General features: G+C 30.9%; 1 protein-coding gene across 2 annotated transcripts; it reads left to right on the top strand.

The window, feature by feature from the left end:
• The first annotated feature begins 11,759 nt into the window (after positions 1 to 11,759).
• On the top strand, positions 11,760 to 13,520 carry LOC114730009 (BOI-related E3 ubiquitin-protein ligase 1-like). 2 transcript variants are annotated; one of them, XM_028917030.1, is made up of 4 exons: positions 11,760 to 11,980; positions 12,077 to 12,159; positions 12,316 to 12,647; positions 12,805 to 13,520. In XM_028917030.1, the coding sequence occupies exons 1-4, from the start codon at positions 11,916 to 11,918 to the stop codon at positions 13,318 to 13,320; spliced, it is 996 nt and encodes a 331-aa protein (XP_028772863.1). In that variant the 5' UTR covers positions 11,760 to 11,915; the 3' UTR covers positions 13,321 to 13,520. The 2 variants fall into 2 exon arrangements, with proteins under 2 accessions (XP_028772863.1, XP_028772862.1); XM_028917029.1 differs by having other exon boundaries at positions 12,313 to 12,647.
• Positions 13,521 to 25,562: the final 12,042 nt, after the last annotated feature.

Below are 25,562 nucleotides of genomic sequence, written 5' to 3'. Positions count from 1 at the left end.
GCGATTTGGTGTCCCATTTGGTGAACATGTAATGGTTGGAGGCTAGTAATTAAAATAAATGTCGATAAATATCCCCTAGAAAAAGTTAGGTCTCTCTGTTAATATTTTCAACATACCAGTATAAATTGCGTTGGTGCCTCTCTCTCTTGAAGTTCTATGTTAAAAAAAAAAAAAGGGTCTTTAGATATATACTATTTTGTCGTTTTAATGAAATTAAAAATGAATAATAAGAATAATAATAATAAATTAATTGCGCAGAGACCTAGCAGTCTGCTTTAAGGGAGATGGGAAAAGTGGGGGAAAACAAGAGGGAAAGGCATGAATTATGGCAAACAAAGAGGGATCCAACAAAGCAACGTGGACGCAAAGCAAAGCAAACATGTTCTAATAATACTTACACATTGCATATTATTACTCCTTTTCGTACATATAAACATGTCACTACAACCTCTTCTTTCAAAATTATCTCTCCATCCCAAAGTTCAGCTCTTGAGAATCATATAGCAGTTAGCATTTATTTACCCAATATATATATGGAATATGGACCCCCATCACTCAATAAAGCATATAGACAAAAGAAAATTAAAAGCGACCATTATGTATGTGCAGTGCGGGTGTGGGATCGATGTGCATTTATTCACTGGGAATTAGTGTTTTAAAAGCAGGACCGAGTACTGAACCGGAAAAGCTTGTAGTTCATAATTTTCATAGTTCAACATACGGCTACAAATGGTTTGAAAATACATTCGTTTTTTAAGGATTCAATTTTTTTTAAGTCTTCGATAGTTTTATTTCTAATTTTTCCAACATTTTTTCTGCTAGCTATGTTTAAAACCTCTTTTTTCCGAAATTTTCTGAATGCTAGTTTAATTTGTGGATTCTGGTTCAATAATGGCTCAACTCTGATATAACTCAATTCAATCACTTGCTAGCGAGTACAACTGATGATCTAACTGGTCCATTCGATACAGTCCTTTAATCACTGTAATAGATTTTAATATTGGGAATGAAGCATGTTAGGTTTAAAGGAAAAGAACATGGGTGTGTTTCAACTACTCCTGCTACCTTTGGAAAAATTTCGATGGCTTCAATAATGTCAGCCTCAGCCATCATCAACTATTAATTGATATGATCGATCAAAATGCCTTCTCATTTCTTCTTTCTCTTAAACACAAGTTTGGTCAATTCCCCTTTCTCATTTTCCTTCCTTTGCCTTGACGAATGAATTTAGATATACGCAAACAGAGAAAGGACTCAAGAGTTTTTAATTGTAGTAGTATTTAGGACAATTCATACATGTGGAACCCCACATGGCTTGGACTCATCATCCTCTTGATGATGTGTGTAGCTTTTAATTACAAGTTGAAGATATATAGTAGTAGGTCTTATACGCTTACATATATATTCCAACTTCTTCAATAGTATGTGCGTGCTTTGTTCCCAAGAAATTGACTCCAACCAAACATGTCACGCCAATGGTACAGAGGCCTTTGGAATCAAGCCAAAACACAAATAAGAGAACCTCAGCAACAACTTGAAAGCTTATTATTACATCCAATCCTTAATTGATATAAGAATTGGATAACTTATTTTGCAAATATTAAGAAAAATCGGTTAAGCTGGTTATTTAATTTGTAACAAATATGTATGGACTTTTTTATACCATCCTATTTAATCATGTGAATTAGAATTACCTCTTGCTTGATAATCGCCTTAATATATATAATTAATAGAGATATTTTAGAAAATTATAAATTTTAGAGACATTGGGCTAAATGCTTATATTTATGATTAAATCCATCTCCCAACTAGTTTTTATATAATAACCAAAGGCATTACTTTTTTTTTTTTGTAATTAGAAAAAGAAACAAGTACTAACAACTCAAAATTACAATTGGAATCAAATTTGGGATTTTTCATTTATAAAAGAATATTGATATCATTAAGCTACGCAAGGTGATCTACAATTCATTTCTTTGTTCCACCCAACACTACCCCATCTCTAATAGGGTATAGAGAAATTGGGTTGGAAGGATGTGAAGTTGATATGCACAATTCACAAGGGTGTTTGGTAAGGGCTAGGCAGGAGAAGTACATATTGAAGAAAAGAAGAAAATGTGGTACAAGGTAAATTTGCATCTTGGTGTGTTGGAGGGATGGACTTATTATTTGTTTGGTTGGTTGTGTGAGAAAATTGAGAATCATTGATGAGAGAGAAAGAAACATTACTAGCTAGCTCGCATTTTTCGACCTGAACCACCTTATTAATGCCTCTCGTTTTCCTTGGCAGAGAAAAAGATTTGTAACGTCACCGACCCCTCAACAGAAAGTGATCGATTTGAAAATCTCAATGACAAATAAATAAATAAATCTGGCAAAAACAAAAACAGTCAATTTAATTTAATTAAGCAGAACTTTTTTAATTAAAAGTGCAGCCCCTAGCTGCTTGAAGTTATAAGGTGGGAGATATTTATGTGGCCAGGTTAAGTTCCGTAATTGGAGATTTCAACTTCTGATTATTGCTGTTACGAAACGTGAATATTTTTAATTAAGGTGGTGAAATGATGACGTGATTATATATGGCATTTGCCTTGCAACTATGGCTAAAATATTCAACAAGAACTCTTGACTAATTTGATATAAATATATGTATTGGTGGCATTGTTGACCAAAAAACATAATTTTTATACGCAATTATTTAGTAATGTATAAATAATTGATTAATGGTGTTAGTTTACACAAGATTATAAATTAATGGTTTGTGTCTATTACAAATTTATAAGACGCAAACTCGTGGGACGTGCGACATTATTATTATAAGACATATATACATATGCCACTCCAAATGTTGTTAATTAGCCCAAGTTAATTGAACTTAAGGGTTTTATTGCCCAACTTCTTGCACGACCGTTTTGACTCAAGTGATGAGAAGTAAAATATTTTTAAGAGCTTCAATTCATTTGTTCGTAATTCCATTTGAATTTATAAATTATCTTGGATTTAGACCTGCTTTTGATGGACCGAGATATTTAATGAGGTTGTTTAACTGAACTAAATAATATTAACTTAATTAATATTTAATTTGATATTGTTAAATTAGTTTTAACTGCATAAAAATCATAATTGGATTGATTATTTCACGAAAGATGAATTTGATATGTAATAATTTCTATCATAGATATTTCACCCACTCATTAACAGAGTGAAATTCTCTCTTCTCCCATTTTTTTCTCTCCCATGAGATACATCCATTGTACCTAAATACTACTTCTTATCCTTAATATAAAATCCAACTGACTAATTTGGAGAGATTAAAAAATAACTAAATTATTTTAATATATTTATATTTATCATTTATCTTTAAACTAATTTGCCTCACCCATAAATTGACTTATATATAATCCAATGATAGATGTAAGCGTTTTAGAGGTATCATGCTACTTCCGGTTTTAATTATAAGATCTTATTTATAATCTATAAAAGAAGTCTTAGAATTAGGATTAGAGATAGCATATGCTATAATTATATACTCAAATTAGTTAATTAGATACAATATTAAGGGCTATAAGTAGTAAAATAGTTTCCAATAATCAATTCTCTCTTCCTCCATAATCAAGCACATTACATTTTTAAAAAAATTAACTACACTGTATTTATATCAGGTTCTAAACTCTGTATTCATAACTTGTGAATAATAAATTTTTTTTCCTTATCTTCTTTATACTCCTCACATCGATCATTGGACAACGGCAAAAGGAAGTTTCTTAATTATTAAGAACCCTAATCAATATACTACCTTGAATCCTAAATATAAGAGTTAGTTGATTAATTTGAATAGATAAAAGAAATAAGTTAAGCTAGTTTTTTTGTAATAAATAGGTATTTTCTTTCCTAAAATATCCTTACTAGTCAACTTTAATTTATTGACTAGAACTACCATTATTAGAAGAACTATCTTGGAAAAAAATAAATAAACATGAAAAACAAAATAGATTAAGGTCTTATATTTAGAATCAAAATAAAAATTAAAAGAAAGCTTATATTAAAGACCCGAGGTGATGTGTGTGTATCAAGACCATAATATATTAAGTTTATGAAAAAATACATTATTAACAAATCATACATAATATGGCGGATCCAACTTACCTCAAGACTGATCTACCCCCCCCCCCCAAAAAAAACACACAGACACAGACACAGACACACATCTTTGTCTTTTCTCTTTTCTTGAGTAAATAACTCTAATATTTTCGTTTTGACTTTGGCATCTATCGATGCTCACCAGTTAATAATAATGCTATGGAATTCAAAATTGTTGAGGTAACTCATGCTGAAAAAGTAAAAGGGTATACTATGGCACGCCAAATTCTTTTTAAATTCCTAGTTATGTCTTCGCTTCATGAAACGTAAAGAGAAAAGAGTTAATTTGTGTGCAAAAGGAACTCTTCTTCTGTCCTTCTCACCACATGGAACAGCAGCACCACAACAAATATATTCCAAAACTTCCTTCAATCATAAAAAAAATTAAAATTTATGTATATAATATTGTGCAAAGAAATACAAGGATAATAATAATAATAATAATAATAATAAGTATGAAGATATGATGCAAGTCTTACGTGATGTGTATTATCTTGTCAAATTATGAATTTCTGGATATATATATACACACACACACATATATATGGATGATTCAATTTGCCTAATACTCCTCTGGTCCTTAATATAGGACCCAATTGTTGAATTAGTTTTGGTCCTAAATATAAGACCCATTTATCATATTTATCATTTTTTTTTAAATTACACCTATAGATACTTCCCCAACCATAATCAAGTAGAAGAGGAAGAAGAGGTATTAAGAAAGATGATTATGGTGTTTTAGGAAAAATGTGTCACTTTTCTTATAATTAACTAACTTACCTAACTTTCCTAATCTAATCAAATTAGTTAAATGAGTTTTAATACCAGAGGAATAGTATATATTTGTGAGTCATAATTAAAAGAATATATAATTGGGATGGGATAAGCATCTGAGTTTTGAGAGGTTATACAGCAGGTTGTCTAGCTTAAGTCAAAATAATGAAAGTCTCTTTTTGTGTTAATTTTGATTCCTCTCTCTCATCTCCATTATTATTGGTCCCCATATACCCAAAAAAAAGAAAAAACCTTTCCACACTCACAAATAAACAAAAAAAATCTAACCACATCTAACTATTTATAATCTTGTGATTAATTAATCAATTAAGTCTTTTTCACCTCAATTTTCTTCTTCTTTTTTCTTTTTCCTTTTTTAGTGGCTTCTAAGTGAGGGCAAACCTATTCATATTTTGATATTGTGGCTCGCTCCTCCTCTCACTTTGGGTTACCTTGAAATGAGGAAATAGCTTACCTTTGTTTTTAACTAGACACCTACCTAGTTACACCACTATACCATAGTCAACCATTACACACACACACACACACACACACAATGGTGGGGGTTGGCATAATAATATATGTTTTTGTATTACTAGGTGTCGCTTTCTGGGGTACGTGTCTGCTCCAAAATTCATAAATAGTTGTCTATACTCGATAAAATAATTCAATTATTATTTCTATATATACCTTATTATCTACCTATCTCTTCATATTCTAAGCAAGACGGTGCATATAAATTATAGTTCAATCCATATCTTAGAAAGGGCCAATAATTATGAAAACACGAGAGAGGTTATATATATTAATAGTGAAACCAATTACATTAGTTTATGACTATATGTAATCCAGAAAGGAAAAATTTGACTAACCAAGGAAAAATAAATTAAGAAAATGGGAACTTGTATAATGTCTGATGGATTGTGAGGGTTATCGTCTATGATTTTATTAATTATTTGAATTTGATATTTAATGACCTAATTAAACAAATTATTATACAAATACAAGTGTATGTGCTGTTGTTGGGGAATAATGTCAACTTTTTTATAGCACCACTTTTCTTTTGGTTCTAATTACTTGTTCGCCATAAATAAAATCAAATTCCCAAATCGATCCTTTTCATCACGTTATCTCTAATATATGCCAGTATTTATATTTCATGTGGTTAAAAAAAAAAACCCTAGAGTGGTTTAGGGGGGAAAAAAAAAGGGACCAGTTGAATAGAAAGTGATAGGAGAAGCTATGGGTTAGGGAGAATAGTATGATTACATGAATATGGAAACTGAGCTATACAATCCTTTGAATTTATTAATGGGACCATATTCTTTCATCACTTTCCCACTTTATTATTATTTGTTCTTAACCTTTACTCTCTCTGTTTTTTTTTTACAAAATTATTAAATTGTTACCCACTCAAAAAAGAAAAACAAAAAAGAGAGTAAAGAGTTATATTCTGGAAGAGGATTCAACTTTTTCTTGTGGTCCAATGAGCAATAGTTCCCATCAAAGATTTCTAATTTGTTTTTTTTATTTTTGGGAGAATCCAAAAAAATACTTTTCAATTTCAAAATTTCAGATCAATATTATTCACTATGCTTTAACAGCAACGGACAATATTTAAAAAGTAAATGACAATATGTTTTTGTATTCATTCCTGATTTATGATTTTAAAATTTTAGAAGTAATTTTTTGAGATTTTTTCTTTATTTTTTGTTTGGCCCCAGACTCCGGATTGATTTCTTCTACCTAATAATTGATACACACATAGGTTCAGAATTATTTTACGCTGCCACAAAAATTAATGTTCTGCAAAAATTTCATCTTTCATTATACCCATCTCTGACGCAGAATATATACACACACACATAGAATTCAAACTTAAATATTACATGATGAATAAATTTGGCATTTTATTTTAAAAAAATAAAACTTACATATGGACCAAACCAAACGCATTATCATCGTATTTATATATTTATGCTTCAGATCAATTCGAATCATTCAAACGAAATATCATGAACCAAAGTTACTCGGAGATATTATAATTAATGAAGTGAAACAAAAATCTGCAGAATATGAGGTGCATGCATACGTACGCATGGGACCTATACGCCAAAGTAAAGTCGTGGCCACCATGAATATGCAGTAAGAAGAAATCTTTGGAGAGTTTTTACGCACGCAGAGAGAAAGAGAGAGAGAGGAAACAATATATATATATATAGAGAGAGAGAGAGAGCTAATTAATTAATTAAGTTTGATTCTTTTGATGAAACCAACCCAACACATCATGCACATATATACAGATCATTAGATCAGACACAGACCCACCAGTCTTCCCCACACACACTTTGATGTGTTGGTTTCCTCTCTCTCTCTCTCTCTCTACCGTGTCTTCTTGTGACTGCCATTATCATCATCAACCTCAGAAGGAAAGCAGAAGCCTAATGTGTTATATGTACCTACAGAGAGACGACAGAGTCTCATAAATTATAACACCACCCACGCCACCTTCCCCCCTCCTACACTGACAATACCATAAATAATTCTCAACCTCCATAGATATATTCATCTCCTTCAAACTTTAAATAATTCCCCGCTGGATCAATATATATATCTATATGTATATTACTAATTAATTCGACCGTTTGATAGCTTTCGATGGGGACGAATCATATGTGTTGGAGTTTTTTTTGGGACGCAGAGAAAGAAACGTTTTAGTGGGATTGATTATTATTACTACTATTGTACGACAAGACTACCCAAAAAAAAAAAAAAAAGGGAAGAAGAAGAAGCCATCATGGGATCTTACCTCAGCCGAAACAATTTCTTTTCATTTGGTAGGTGTCTCGCGCGCGCGCGCGCGCACACACACACATATAGCTTCGTCATAATTAAATAGATTGCACTTAATTAGAAGCGTCAGAATATATAGTTTGCTGATACATATTGCACTTAATGGATTGTGATTTAATTACCTAATATATATTGCATTGAATAGGAGATTATAGTATCGTCTGATGGTGTATGTTAACAATAAAAGAAGGTTCAAACTCCAATTATTCATCCCACTGCCACTATATTTCCATGTTGTCATCCTGATCTTAAGAATCTATCTGTGTGTGTGTGTGTGTGTGTAGGAAATAAAGTGAAAGTAAATATATATGGCTATATTATAATTGTGAGCAGTATATTGCAGCTTTGTTAATTTTGCTTAGGTGATAAATCATTTACCTGGGAATCGGACACAGACAAATTAATATGAGTCACCTATCTTTATAAAAGATAAGGATAGTCAGTGTGTGTGTGTGTGTTGTCTTCTACAAACACATAAGAATGAAGCAAAAAAGATGATGATAATAATAATATGATATAGATTAAATCATTGAGATTTTGATGCTTTTTTCATAGCTATATATTAATTAGAGGGGGAAAATATAATAAAATAAAAACTAGTGAAGAGAACGGCTGAATGAGACGTCGGAATATTAGACCAGAGGAGGAGTGGTGGTCCCTTCATGACGTTTCTTGAAGGTCATGTTTGCCATATATCTACGTCAAAATTAAGTTTCTCAATTTCTTTTGAATATTACACCACCCTCTAGAAAAGTTTAGACACTTCGATTATCAAAGTAGAAAAAAGATACCACCAAGAGGTTGTTTTAACTTTTAATTGCCTATCAAGCTTATGAAAATGGTAACAAAGCAGTAGAATATATAAACTTCTTGGGTCGGTTTGAATAATTAAGTATGCATATTTAGTGTGTGATCATATCTTAAATAGAATTATCTAGTAATAATTAATCGATCCCTCCTATGTATACTTAATAAGATGTAACATTGGAATATGGGAAACATAGGTTTCACTTTACGTAGCCTTGCAATTGATTTTAAGTTGTTTTGTGTAAGTGGTCCACCTACGATTAGTTTCCATAATTCCTGGCAATTATTGTCAACCCCACACACACGCACACACACACACATATAAGTAATACAATTTAATTTAATTTATTATATTCCCATGAATTTCTTTTTATCGGGACCATCCCTTTATCAACTCAGCCGCCGTGGGTTAAATTTTATTATTATGAATATATAAATGGCTCATAATTAATTATGTTTAACAAACTTAATTGGAGGCATGAACAAGGCAATGCAACAGAAGGGAGGGAAAGGCAAGGTTGATTTTGCTGCCCTATTCAATGGACGAGGAACACAAATAACTTAATTATATAATTAACAAGCATTGTCATGCCTGATTAAGAGAGCCTATTTACTTAATTGATATCTATCAATTATAGCCATCAAATAATTATGGATGGTGAAGAAAGAGGCGAAATTTATAAAGAGGATTAGCCGACTCTCTTTGTGGGACCAAACCATACACAAATTGCTCCATGCCTTTCCAAGGACTTTATTATATCATCATCATCATTATTGTTATTATTATTATTATCATCACATACTTATAACTTATAAGAGCTAAATAACTAATCTGGGGTATTAAAAAAATTAGTTAAATTAGTTATTTATGACAAATATGTATTGATTTTTCTAAACTATCCTCTTCAATCATATGCATTAGATAATTAAAATTATCTCTTAATGACAACCTTTTTATAATTAATTGGGATATTTTGAAAAAAGATGAGAGACGAAGTATATGAAGGTCTTACATTTAGGACTAAATTTAACCTTTAATTAGTTCTTATACTAAAGACTAGAGGTTGTATATGTGTGTGTCTATGAACTTTGGAATCCTTCTTGTCTTATTGGGGAATTTCCTTTTCAACCTTTTTCTTCTGTTCCCTAACCTTTACTCATACTACAACCGATTTTCACACCCACCAACTATAAGGTTAGATATATACCAAATATTCCAACCATATATGCAGTCAGACCACTTGAAATTTGAAAACATATATAGAAAGTGCTCAAGAAAAAAATAATTTTCCATATTTTAATTAAGAAACTAAATAATTGAAGTATATATGTGTGATTCAGGACCCAACAATATGCACTACTTATTCTTAATTTAATTAATGTTTATCTTAATTCATATAGAGAGCAGTTAATTGGATAGTCAGATCTTCTATTCAATCGGATTACATAGGGATTATACCGGATTAGTATTAATATTTAAGACTTGTAATTAATCCGTACAGCAACCGTTGGGGTTCTTGATGTTTATGTTATTCAGAACCAAAAAAAGGTGTTTAGATTGAAGGTAAGAAAATAAAAAAGAAAATATTTTTGCGAAACATCAACTTCATTAATTAAGTCGTGATATCTAATTTAATATATTTGTTGAGTGATTTTTTTTTTTTGGGTGAAATATTTGTTGTTGAGTGATACTCCCTCCGTTCCTTATTATAAGAGACATTTGATGCTTATGGCATGTTCCTATATATAAGAGACACTTACAAGTTGTCTCTACTTTTTTGCGTTGATTTACTATTTTACCCATATTTATTATCTCCAACTTACACTCTCTCTCCCTCTCACTTCTCTTTCTTTTAATAATTTAATTGTTCTCTCTCATGCTCTCTCTCCTTATTAATGAGGGCATTTTTGGAAAAAAATTATACTTTTTACACATTAATTGTTTTTAACTAATTTTAACTGTTTTTTTGATCAACGTACTTCGGTTATTTGTCTCTTATAATAAGGAACGGAGGGAGTATTAATTTGTATGCTTGATCGTTCATATCAAAATATGGGGTTTTCATCTTTTCCTACATTCTAGTTTGTGATCTCCTTAATTCTTATATTTTGAATATTGCTTCGAAAAAAACTAAGTCGGTGAAGAGTATATCTGTCCGAAAAAAATCTGGAAAGGAGATACATACGACTTTATCTAACTAAATAAAAATTTTAATTAGTGATCCAAAATGAAGCAACAGATCATAATTAACTCTCTAAATGAGAAGATCCATTATTAGAAGCGATGCTCCCAAACAATTACAAAATAAAATAAATAAATAATATAAACGTTAATATAAAATTTGGTCATCTAAATTTGTGCTCATTTTAGTTTTGATCTCTCAAGTTTCAAACTATAAGTTTTCTGAAGTTTTTTATATATTTAAAATAGTCTATATAATCTAATAAAAATGTAGACCATTCTCAACTTAATGAAACATTGATATATAGTAGTATTTTGTGGTGTAGGATAGAGTTCGCAATCTAGTTTTTTCTAATGTAGGTACAATATAAATTTAAAAAAAGTAGGTAAAATTATGGATTATTATTGGTTAGCCAATTTTTATTATAGCTACGATATATCTATAAGGTTTTAATAATTTGACCACACATGGAGATAAAGATCGTTTTTTTTTTGGTACTGAGAGATAACGATTAGATAATAGATTGAAAGTAACGTTTTATATTGTATTTCTGTTACAAATTTGGTCATTCCTTGATCCGTTCACGCTTCATTACTAACTAGATAGATTCAAGAAGAAAACGTCAATTTTTAATATTAGTAAGATAGTAGATGACAAATTCAAATTCAAATCACGTGTTCTTCAAAAAAAAAAAAACAAGATAAAATATTTGTGGAATATTGAGGAGGAAGGAAAAAGAGAGTATAGAGCAGAAATAATGCAAAAATAGGAAAGAAAAAAAAAAGAAAGGAGAGAATTAAATGAAAGGAAATTGAATTACTTGAGTGAAAATAATAAAAATAAATAAATGAAAAATGGAAGGGCGTGAAAGGGGGCCATACATACATAACATACCCCAACAAGAACAGCCCTTCCTTCTCCATTAATTAATTAAATTAGATATAAATGAGGAGGGTTTAAAAAATAATAAAGCCACCAAGAAAGAAACACACGAGACTGAACCAGCAGCACAAGCACAAAGCAAACTCGCTCTCCCGTCCTTGGCATCTATCTCTTCCCTGTCTCCTACTGATACCACTCTCTTATATCATCACATCCTTCTCTTCTCTGCCCATATGATTCCCATCTCTCTCTGATCTTCTTCCAACTCTCTCTTTTATGGCCGTTCAGGCTCAGTATCCTTCCAATATCCTCCTCCTCCACAATCACAACAACAACACCAGGTTTGCTTCTCTCTTTCTCCATCTTATTCTTCTTCCTCCTCCTCCTTAGATTCTCAATCTCCTCACTTCAATTTCTTCGGTTTTTTTTATTCACAGCAACCTACAACCAGATTATGACTCTTCCTTCCCACCTGCGGAAGCACTTCTTCATCAATCTCACATGTTATTCGCCAATGGAGGTATACATACATATATATGTGTGTGTGTGTGCGTATATATGTTGCGTGTGTATATATCTGTATATTGCTCTCTCTGCCCAGATCGTATATTCGCCAGTGGCACAGACACACGGCTAATCTAAGAGAGCTTGTTTTGATGGCTTCCTGAAACAGCAGGTAGTACGAATCCTTCAAAAAGATCATCACAAAGTAGACCGCCCATTGCGGTTGCTCAGGCAGTCCCTAATGTTGTGAATTCTATGTCTCTGCAATCTCCTCAGCTTCTGGAACTCTCTCAACATCATAATCACCACCACAATAGCGTCTCCACCGGCCTCCGCTTATCTTCCTTCGCCGATCAACAACCACTTCACTTGCTGCCGCACCAACAACAACAATCATCGCAGGATGCATCTCATTACTCCCCTGTATCGCCTCTTTTCTCTCAAGATTTTGCCTCTCAAATCAAACAACACCGAGACGAAATCGACCAGTTTCTTCGAGCACAGGTATTCCATTCATATACTTATCGTTTTCATACTGGAAATTAGAATTTCCTTCCCTTAAATCCATGGTGCGAATCGGTTCTCCGAAATTGTTGTCAAGTGATTCTCGGTCTCTTTTTCGCCCCCCAAGTTTCAATTCAGACTAACTTGAAATTAACAGGAAGCGGAATTACATCGGACATTGGCGGAGAAAAGGCAGAGACACTACCGAGTGCTGCTCGCCACGGCGGAAGAAACCGTGGCGAGGCGGTTGAGGGAGAAAGACCTGGAGGTGGAGAAAGTCACGCGCATGAACGCCCAGTTAGAGGCACGCGCGGCGCAACTGAGCGCCGAAGCACAGCTCTGGCAGGCAAAAGCAAAAGCACAAGAAGCAACGGCCGCTTCCTTACAGGCCCAACTGCAACAGGCCATGATGAATGGTACGGCCTCAGAAAAGAGAGATGAGGGTGGGCTGTCCTGCGCGGCGGGCGCCGACGACGCCGAGTCGGTATACGTTGACCCGGACCGATTCGAACCGACCGGACCGAAATGCAGAGGGTGTGGGAAGCGGGTGGCTTCGGTGGTGGTATTGCCGTGTCGGCATCTGTGCATGTGTGCCAAATGCGACGTCCATTTCCGAGCATGTCCGGTTTGTCTTTCGCTCAAAGAGTCAACCGTTGAGGTTTTCCTAACTTAGGGCCCAATCCAATGATCGGCCCAGTAAGAGGCCCAACTGAAATAAAAAACATTAAGTTAAATATTTGAAAATAAAGGGATGAAAATTCATTTTACTACTACTAATTTTTTATTTAATTCAGATTTCGATGGGATGGAGCCTGATGAAGAGGTTTGGCCTTACATGTGATGCACACATTGTATGTGGCATTGTCTTTTTTTTTAAAATTTTTTTTTAATAACATTTGTTCTGACTCTCTTGTTTCTTGGAAATTCAATTAATATTATACATACATATTTATAAAAAAAAAAAACCTGAAATGTAGAATGCCATGCAACATACATGAATATTTTAATTTAATAGTTTTGGTGTTACATGTGGTTGAAAAGCTTCATAGGATTAGCATTTTTCATTTAGAGATTTTTTTTTTATTTTTTGGGAAAAAAAAAAGTGCTTCTTAGCACATGGATTGCATATGTCAAGGAACCATCAAACTTACGTGTTTGATGTTCATTAGTTTCATGAAGCGCATTGCTCATCAAATGAATCACTTTTTGACCTTTGCTTTTTTGCCCCTTTTCAAAAGAAACTTACCAATTACGTCTCAGTAAAACAGTCTCTTGCCTCTTTCATAAACCCTTCCCCTCTCTGGCAAAATAATAATAATAATTCATTCCCTCTATTTAAAATATTGATTATTATTATTATTTGTTTGAATATTTTTTTAAATAATGAATATGATTGAACGTAATTTTCAAAATTTGAAATTATTAACTATTTTATGTGAATTTCATAAGTAAAACTGTTAATAGGTTTTTTGTTATAAAGAGGGAATAATAATTATATTTACAAAAACAGAACAAGGAAAGGGTTCAGGTCAAAAAACAAAAAAACAAGGAAAGGGTAGTAATTAAGTTGTTAATTTGCTACCAGGCTGCCTTTCAAACAATGCAAGAGCTGTTTACTGCTGTGATTCTGAATAACCACAGACAATTTTTTTAAAAAAAATAAAATAAAACAATTCTTTCAGTTATTGATTCCTAACTTATGAATTAATTTATTTGTCAGATAATTACTGCTTAGCACTTGATGCAAATCAAACTAATTCTTTGCCTGACTCTTTTAATTAATTTAAAAATTTTATCCTTAAAACTCTTCAAATGCTCAAGAGCAAAGTTAAGAATAAAACTGAAATATGTTCTGTGCGAAATAAACACCAGTTAATTAATTTTGCTTATTTTTAAAAGGAAAGAAAATTTTAAAAAATAAAAAACGGATAAGAGGTTATTTCTGGAATGTGGACCATTTTTGTGGTTACAACTATTGGCCTTTTATTTCTGGTCAAATTATTTTTCCAAATAGAACCAAGAGTCAAGACAACACACTCGTATTACAAATAATATCATGAATCACAAACATCTCAAATTAAATTAATATTAAGAACCAACAAGGATTAGGTCTATAGCGGAAGAGGTATTCACTCACAATGTTGTAAATCAAAATTCAAGTTTCTGCTCAAACACAATATTTTGAAAAAAGATTGCCTTCAATAAAGAAATACACATACTAAGCAACAAAAATTAATCTTTAAGAAAATGGGATCGGTTGAATTGGCTTTTAGGCTCAAACAAAGCCCAACAAATGTGAAAGCTACTATGAATTTCGAATTTTATTCATTTAAATTAAACAATTTAAAGAAACTTAAACAATATGGCATACATTGTGGGGGAAAAGCCACTCAATGTTTGAATGAAAAGCAAAAGCTTGATATGTGCAAAAACAAACATGTCCGATTGGAAGGAATCCATATTTTTTCACCCTTCAGATAGAAGCAGCTGAGTCATATTGTTTTAACTTGAACCCATTCTCTCCCCAAAAAGCCGCCCAATTGATTCCCCAGGAAAAGCCACACAAAAAGAAAAAAAGTGTTCTTAACTCTCTTTTGTTATTCCCCATAATTTATTTTTAAAAAAAATAAGAAGAGATGGAAAATTAGAAAAGTGAAAGAAAATGATATGAGAGAGAAAAAATATCAAAGAGACCAAAACCAAACAAAAGATTTGGACAAAAGAGAATCGAAGTCATGCATCAAAGAGATTGAGTTCAATTCGAATCCAAAATGATCACCAAACTGCTCGCTGTCATTATTCTTTCTTTGAATTATTTTCCTCACAGAATTAGTCAAAAAAAAAAGAAGAAGATTTTTAGTGCGTCTACTTTCTTCCTCTATTAATAATCAATTAGATTTTTTTTCCTTCCGAATTGCTGATAAGTACATAATCCCTCTAGTTCATAATACAAGATGTTAAAAGAACTTTGTGGTCCAAAATATAAGACATTATCAAGATAATTAATATGAATTTTTCACTTTCATCCCTATTAAATATATACGAGATATGAGAGATAATAGAAGTATAATATTAAATGAAATTTTATCATTTTAGGACATATTTAATAACTAAATTTTTATTTTTTGGTATGTGAAAAAAGTTAACTAACTTTTTTAGTTTATAGACGGAAGGAAATATTATCGTCGTTACATGTGACTTTTCAAAAGTTCAACCTAATTTCTCTTGAAAAAACCAACAATCAAATGGGAAATGCCAACAGGCAACAGGTAAATGCTAGTGTCACTTATTAATTTGTTCTCGTTATTACGTTATTTGTTTAGCCTTTTCTTTTTAGTTCTTTTTTATTCAATACTTAATTATTTGCGGTTATAAAGTTGATAGATCAAATAAGTTTTGAGGAGAGAGCTCTGTAAATCCTCATCGTTTCCATGGTGATGACAATGAGATTGATCATTTAGATTTTTTTAAGAAAAAACAAAAGAAAGAAAATTGACACGTTTTGTTTTAAGAAGTAGCATTACAAATAATACTTTCAATCCTTAATATAAAGACTCGTTTGACTTTTATTTTGATTCTAAATATAAAACTTAATCTGTTTTGCTTGTCATATTTATTTATTTTTTAAAAAATAGTCCTTGTAATAATAGTAACTCTAATCAATACATTTGATTAGTAAGGATATTTTAAGAAAGATAACACATATTTATTATAAATAACTAATTTAATTAATTTTTTTAATCTACTTAAATTAGTCAATTAGTTCTTATATTAAGTACCGGAAGTAATATGAATTATGAAATATGTATATTGGATAGATACAACATGATACGTGGAATACATCATTTTCAAAATTTCAAGATATGAACATATTGTGTATGTGGATGTGTATGTGTTATTTATATATATATATATATATATATATATAAATCTTTTAGAGGTTGAATATCAGTAACTTAAGTTTTAAATAATTAATAGATATAATATTTATAATAATCAATCAAAATATTAATTTTTTAAGGATTTTAAGTTATATAGAAACATTTTGATAAAAAAAAAAAAAAGTAATACAAACGATAAAGCATGTAATTCGTCTATCGTATTAGATACGGCTATGTTTATTTTTCTCAAGTCTCGGTGACTTTTATAGGTTCTATTTAATATTACCTCCGGGCCCAATTATAAGTCTACATTAGGAACGGAGGTAATATTTGAAATACCATTAAAAATTAATTAGAATAATTGATATGTGTAAAAATGTTCCATATTCTGTGCATCATTTTACTTGAATTTTAATAAATTTCCTTTTGTTAAAAAAAAGTTATGGAGCTCCTAATTTCTAAAAATATAATTTAACATGTTAAAAGTGTCGTATGTATAAGATCATAAAAAGTAGGCATCAAAATATTTTTTGGTGTACAAAAGTTCAAATGATCTGAGTTGACTTTAGAATTCACAAGGATCAAAATATCTCTTATCTCAAATAATACTTAGAGATCGATTACTAACAAAACCCACACATCTTTGACGAAATTTAAAATTACGAGTCTATACATTATGAATCAACTTCTTACCAACCCGAATAACTTTTATCGACACAGGCATCAGAATTTGGTAGTCTCATTATTGAATGACCCCCTAATTCAATTCCCTGCTCTGTATGTGTTGTTCCCTCTCAAGGTAAGGAACAAGAGGATTGAGTAGGAAGCATTTGGGGCTGAAAATAGAATCCCAACCTAACCTAAGAGAATGGCCCATCACTGAAACTCATATTTATAAGCAATTACCAACCCTTCGCATTTTGAGCCACGTAGAAGCCAATAATTCTCTATATGCCATAATTATATTTCAAGCCAAGCTGGTTTCATCCATCACATCAGCTGTAATTATATATATATATATATATATATATATATGGTTACAACATTATATTATTCTTGGGGTCTTCCTCTTTCTGGGCATTTACCAACCCCAATTTAATTTGCACATCCTCTGTGTATTTATCACTCTGCCTCCCTCATACTCCTGCATTTACTAACTACTGATCTGAGAAATACACAATGGAATTGGTTAGTGAGGATGATATGATGAAATGAAGTGCAAGTAAAACTAATTGATGAGCAAGCCTCACAAAATTTGAGCCCACTTCATATCTCTATCTTTAATCTCACTCGTGAAATCCAAACTATGATGGCTACTTATCAATGGCCCGTTTTTCATTTTTAATTTTTTGTAAATTTGTGTGGCTGAGTGTGTGTTATATGGAATTGGATTGGTGCACAAGTCACAGTTTTGGGCTTCATGTGTGGATCAACATGTCACCCGCTTGCCTCACTCACAAAACCAACGGGGGATTGGTCTAAGTGGTAAGCGGTTTAGTATCGCTTAAGCGAAGTCTCGAGTTCAAGTCTTAGCGTATGCAGAAATCTCCGTTGGAAGACTCACTCACCACAGCCAAGTACGCAACGCAGGTCAGATCTAGATGTAGTCAGAGCAAAGCTCCGGTGGACTGAGTGGGCAACCAAAATAAAAAAAAACCGCCCACTGAACTTATTGCTGAGTTCTACACACACACATACTGAGAGCATCTCCTTTTTGTCTTTTTAAATTTAACTAGATATTGGTTTTTTACATGCAGTCCAAAATGAATTAATGTGATTTTTTTAATAATTTTTATAGACATTTAAGTAAATGTTACCGATTATTTCAATTTAATTTTATTCACATTTTCATTGTTTATTTTGATTATTTGTCTTTAACTTCGTCACATACTCACATCATCTTACTATTAAATATTGGAGAAGTCCTCCTAGTTCTTCTCTGTGCTTCTTTAATTTCCATTGTATATTGCAGCCTAATATCATGAAAGTTTTTCTGTACATGAAGGGTCATGATTTTAATCCCACTCATAATTTCAAGCCGTCGGTGCTTACTTTTATAATATAAGGAGGAAAAAAAAACTTAATGATATTAGGCATATAAGTCTTTTTCATGTGGGTTTATTAATGGTTTTTTTTTTTTTTCCAATTCAATTCTATCTCTTATGAAACTTCTCACTTCCAACCCAGACTTAGCTCCTAGTAACCTAATTTTCAATATCAATGTTATTGTTTAATACTAAAACCAGCAACATGGCACAATAACAACAACAAATCAAATTAGTCAATGAACATTTTTTCAACAAAATTAAGTTAAGAATATTGAATTTTATTGTTTGTGCAAAGCATTTTCAAATAGGTGCCACAATAATGAACTCTTTCCCACTCACGGATGATGGATGCCACATTTTTCCAATTCCAGGGGCACCTTTTTTTAAAAAAAATTGTATATATGTCATTTTAAGAATGAAATATACTTTTTTTTAATATATATAATTGAAACCAATAATTAACTTTGTACGCATCTTTACTTTTAAGGTGGGTGAAGAAACACAATGATGCAATTTACAAATTGGCAAGTTGTTGATTAACTTTCACTCAGTACACTTTTTTTTCAATCTTTTAAAATATCTTAAACTCAAAAATACTGTTCATACATTTCCCCAGATTACTTCCACTGTTTAGCCTTTCAGATTGTTTTTGCACATGCCCTAAAAATTAGAAACCAAGTTTTTGTATTTTTTATTTAAATAATGCACATATTTAATTTTACGAATAAATATATACTCTTTTAATTAAAGCTCTAATGAATGTGATTATGTGAGTGTTTGGTGGCGACAAGTAAACAGTGTAGCATGTGGCCGTTTGAGATGAGAGGAGAGGACCACAACAACACATCCAAAGAATATCTATTTTTTAAATTCCTCTTATTTATATATTAGTAGTTTTTTTTAAATAATTGAGAAAGTGTTTTGATAATGCATGTATGAATCATTTTTTTAAAAGATTTAATTATGCGGTATTGAATTATTTATATTCAGAAATCGTAATAACAACATATAATGCTATAAAGAATTTAATATTTTTTTGTGATTGCAATCTCTTTTTTTTCCCCAATATTTTATAGTACATGAGATTTTATTAGTAGTATCATGAAAAAAGAGGCAAAAAGGATGTTCTCAAACGAGAAAGCCCATAGTTATTTATTTATTTATACTTAAATTAAGAATAATCGCTTACAAGTTACAAGTCATTTTTTTTCAATCAATCATCATCCAACAGTGAACAATTTTTTTACACATTACAGTCATTACTTAATTTAATGAATTCAAAATTTGATCTTACACCAAAAAAAATAATAAAAATAGATTTTCCCCCTTCATTTGTGATTATTTTATCCGTTATAACCAGGCATGCCACGTTATAAATATTGTTGAGAAACGATGAGATTCAAATCTGGTCTGTGGGACTCAAATCAAGTAGAAAAGAAATAGAAGATATCAAGGAAGATGATTATAGTATTTTTAAAAAAAAAATATCATATTTCTTATAATTAACTAATTTACTTAACTTTTTTAACGTAATCAAATTAATTAAATAAGTATTATATTAATGGTTCAGGAATAACTTGCATATGACTCACAAAAGGATGAGTTTAGGCTGGAAAAGGCGGCCCCGTAAGTGGGTGGCAGCTTCTAACCAGAGCTAAACTACCATCCCTCAACTCAATCATTACTTTGCCAAAACCACTAACTCACAACGCACAAGTTGGGAGAAATGGGCCCCACTCGGCCCCACTCTTCCACTAATTCCACCCCCTCCTCTTTCTCTTTCTTTAATTTATCACCCACGAGTTGAAGTTGAAGGTAAATCCTCTTCCTTTGGAGTGAACTTTAATCAAACGAAGTAATTAAACAGTAAACAAAATGCAAGAAACTGATCAGTATCCATGAATCATGTCCATTTTGCTTGATTAGCAATGAATCTTGATTGAATGCCACCTCCAAGCCATCAACAAAGAATTAGTCTAGTTGTGTTAAGATTCAGTAGATTCTTTTGAGCCGTGAGTTTAGATTTTAAAAGAAATATCTCTATAAAGAGAGAAAGTTACGAACCTCAAACCAGACAAGTTGGTTGCTCAGATAGCTAGTAATAAGATCCAGAAAAAACCCAAGCCACCTGACATCGGATGATAATATTAAAAAAATACTATATCTAGTCCTAAGTATAAGAAGCTGCTACTCCTTAAAATTAAATTAGTTATTTATAGTAAATATGACTTTATCTCCCTAAAGTATCTTTTTAATCATGACAATCCTAGATAAAAACACTCTTAACATGTGTAATCAGTAAGGATGTTTTAGAGAATAAATTATAAATATAGGAGATAAAGTAGATTAAAATTTTATATTTAATACTCCCAACTCACTTTCATATTAAGCATCAAAAGTAGTATTTTTTTTTTTTTACCATAACTTACACAATTATTATACCCAGCATCAATAGTTCGAACTATGATTTTCTTTTGAAAAAAAGAAGTGCTTGGTATCAGTAGGCCTATAAGACTTCCAGAATAAACTTGAATCTTGCGCAAGAGATTCATATATTTTTTTCTAAATCCATAACGCACTTATTATCTGTATCTCTATGACTATGGTCAAAAGAAAACTTTTTTTTTAAACCTTTTTATTGTTTATTGGAAATAATTATTTGCCTACTTGGTAAACGTAATTTCATCTCCCCTATTATTATTATTATTATTATTATTATTTTTGGTTCTTTCCACTTTACTTAAATTCACTCCAAATGATTTTGTTTGCTCGTTCTATTCCTTTAATCATTTACCATAATCACATCTCTCAGCTATAAAAAAATGGATATAATTAATCTGACTAATGACGTTTTTTTAATGAGGGAAAAAAGAAGGCATTCATTATAAGCTTTCACTTTTACTGTGAGCCCATCATCACATTGTTTCGCTTTGACCCTTTGTTTTTATCCATCCCAATAGCGTGTCTATATAAAATTGCCACTGTGCAATTTTTATAATTAAAAAGATAATATTGACAATTTATCTGATAAATAACACGTTCTTTAATAACCCAATAGGATTGGTCATATTTACTGCCTGACAGTATTTTGAATAAGATTCGTTCTCATAGGAAGATACGTATAGTTTAACAAAAAACCAAAGAGGTAATAACCCAATCCTTTGATATAGGATAGTGAATTTTTCATTAAACAAGAATAAAATTAGGGAATTTTTGCATTTTATAAATAAGTTAATAATATTTAAAAATTTCTTAATTATAGTAAAATATGTTAAAAGTATCTTAAAAATAAAATAAGAAACGTGTTATTTTTTTGCCAACCAAAAAGTATTATTTAAACCATGCACAAGAGTTCATATTAATAGAATTTTTTTTTTAAAGAAAAATGAGATAGTTTTAAAAATTATAAACCGCGTAAACTTTAAAGTTGGAAAAGTAATTGCAAGTTTGTAATTATTTTTTGGGTTAATACAATTTTGGATTTCCAAAATTTCTTGTCTTCTAAATTATTAGTCTCTATAACTAAATAAAAATTTAGATCATTTTGCCTTTTAAAGAATCAAAATCTATAATTTAAAATTTCATAAAAAAATTCTTATAAATTTAAAGGAACAAAAATTATATTAAATTTTTTTTTGAGTTACGGGTATAATTTAAAATTATATATTTTGAGACTTAGAGGGTGTTTGGGAGGTCTGAAAAACACTTTTAAAAGTGTTTTTAGGAAAATCAAGATAAAATGTCTATTACATGCCCCTATAAAACCACTTATAAAATTAAAATTTGGTTTTCATCTAATCATCTATATCCATAGCCTCTCATTTATAAAAATTATGATTGATCAAATTTGCCAATATTTCAAAGCCACTATTAATCAACTCTAAGCTTGCATCAAAAGATGAGAAGAGCAGTAAAAGGAAAAGGAAACGCAAAAATAAGAGAACTTTTGAACTTTTTAGTATCTTTACTTTGGTTCGCTTTAGGAGCATGCAAACGATTGTAATAATTAAGGAAAAAAGACAATAATTTCCCCACTAAACAAGGGGGAAAAAAAAAATACAAAAGCACACAACACATCATAACATATTGAGATTGTCTTTTCATGGCACGTACTGCTTTTGATTTGATGTTCCCTAAATCGAATCTCCATTTCCTAGCTTGTCGTTTTGTTCCCTTTTTCCCATGTTCGTACCAATTCTCTTATTTTTTTTAAATATATATTTATTAAGGTTATATTTCCATAGCACTAATAAATAATAAGGGTGGGTTCTATTCTATTTTACTAATCCCGACAAATCATTAATTTAAATAGGCAATAACACATGTTTTGTTGAAACCGTTAGATTCTTTCTAATTCTTTATTCAGTGTTTAGTAACTAGGTGAAATGAATCTTAGCTTAGCTTTAATTTATATATATAATAAATTAATTAGTACTTTTCTCTTTTTTTTAATTTTAAATTTCTCCCTTCTTTTAAAAGTTTAAGCTGCCTGCTTGGACTGGCTACCATGCGCCACTAATTGTTCTTTTTTCCATTTTCCAAGCAGTTTGAGATTCTTCCATTTTTTTATAATTAAGAAACGGCCATCCAATGTTTCTTTTTTTTTTTTTATGGTACTTTCTATGATTTTTTATAGTAATTCTTGATTTTTCATTTTAAAATTCAACAGTAATTTTTTAGATTTTTCCTTTAAAAAAGTGTTAAAATTAGGTAAAAGTAATAAATATGTTAAAAATACATTTTTTTAAATTCTCTTATTTATAAATGGATAGATATGAGAAAAAAAGATAGAAAAAGTATTAAAAAAATCAGTTAGAGTATATAAATGAATAAAAATATATTTATTATCTAAATAAATTCAAAAAAATATTATAGTAAAATATAAATTAATTCAAAAAATTAGACCTTTCATAAATAAAGAACGGGAGAGTGTAAATAAAATTGCCGAATCTGGGTGTGCGGGTGATTGTGTCAGAACTCAAAAGTAGTGAAACTGAAATGAGTCAGCACGAGAATTCTATATTTAGATTTAAAATAGTAAGCCGCACTAGTCAGTACTAATGGGAGACGTGGCGGTTAATATGTAATGGATCGTGTTAGCTGCGGACACGTACGACCACACGTGTACATCTTGGTAACCGCCGGCAGTGGGCTGGGCAGCTGCCCCGGAACCACGGGCAGCTCAGACTAGGCCGAGCATTGGGGGAACATCACTTCGTCGAAAAAGAGCCACCTTCTTAGTTACTCCCTCTAATTATTAGAAGCCTAGGGGCTTATTTGTAACTGCGGTTAATAAGTGCTGATTAATATGAATTATTTATAAGCTGATTCAAATAATCTCTACATATAATTGAGTGTTTGATTAAAATACATTTATATTAAATATGCTAACAAATATATTATATTGATAAAAAATTTTAAATTCATTTTTATTAAAAAATTTTCTCTCAGTGCACATACAAATCGTTCTGATACTGATTAAAAAAACAAATCATTCTCAATTCTTTTTCTTTTTACTTGCTCTCTTTCTAATAAAATTTAAATAAAGATAAAACTAAAAAAATTATAAAATATTATAAATTCTCTCTCTTTCTTGCTCTCTATTTGAAATATTTTTATTTATCATAATTTAAATTTTTAAATGATCTTTAATAATAATGATCATTTTAATAAAAAATTAGGAATGCATGTAATTTTTAATACACTCTACTACTCTGAAGCTTAATATAAACTGGACAAAATTTTTTAATTTTATTCTTATTAAAATTTATATTTATATTTACAAATTATTATTATATCTTATCATTTTTTTAGTAAAATTAAAAAATAAATACTCCTCCGGTCCTTATTATAAGACCCAATTTGATTTTTTATTTGGTCCTAATTATAAGACCCCAATCTATTTTATCTCTTATATTTATGCATTTTTTTCCAATATAATCGCTCTAATAATGATAGTTTTAGCCAATATACTTAATTAACAAGGATATTTTAGAAATGAAAAAACTTATTTATTATAAATAACCAACTTAACTTACTTCCTTAATCTCCTCAAATAAGTTAATTGGGTCTTATAATTAGGATCGGAGGAGTATTAAATACACGACAAATAACTTCAATTTTTTTTTTTTTTGGACTCAAATATAACTTCAATTTATGATCAGAGAGGAGAAAGAAAAGACCGGCGAAAGGGAAGCGAACGTCATCATGATAGGCTAGTGAGAGGGGGCGTAGGGCAGTGGGGCCGGTGTGGGGCCCAATGCATCGATGTACAGGCGGGGGTGGGGCCCACGTCATGGAAGAAAACGACGAAAAGAATCTTGGGGTTTTGTGTGAGGGGCAGTGATGACGTCAGCGCTTTAATGTTCGGAAGGGCCGATTTTTCTGGGAAATGGCGAAACCGTGGGTTTAGGGCGGGAAACTTTTATTACGTAACCTCTCTTTATTTCTTTTAATTTTTTTCTTTTCGCCCTTTGGCTTTTCCGCCAGAATAATAAGGCCTCCCCGGAGACCCCAATCTGCACTCTATGCGCGTGTACACACCCCCAGACATGTTGCATGAATTTCAAGTCCCCCAACCCTACATGATCAAAAGGCTAGAGATTTTCCAAAAATATCGCTTTTAAATTTTGCATTAGATTGATGTATTATATTTGGGATAAAAAAGAAATCTTTTTATTGCTCTTATGCCTAACTTAAAAAAAATAATTAACTATAAAACTATTCAAACAAGAATTGGTTTTAATCGAATAGCTTATAACTTATAAATTTGTGAATTTAAATCATACTATTAATATTAAGATCTTATTGTGAATGATCTATATATAATTCTATAAGTGCTGCTCTGAACTTGAAAGTATGCCCTGATCCTAATATGCTCCTGTGACTTATTTCACTTAAACTTTATTGTATAAAAAATAAATGTAAAAAAATCATGTAATTTATTTGCATTATTCATAATTAGTCTAATTCATTTATCAACTTTT

Source organism: Neltuma alba, unplaced genomic scaffold, assembly GCF_004799145.2.
Source record: "Neltuma alba isolate B1F8T4 unplaced genomic scaffold, ASM479914v2 tig00012697_pilon, whole genome shotgun sequence".
NCBI lineage: Eukaryota > Viridiplantae > Streptophyta > Magnoliopsida > Fabales > Fabaceae > Neltuma > Neltuma alba.
Note: the sequence above shows the minus strand (reverse complement) of the source record. Positions and strands in the feature narration are given on the sequence as shown.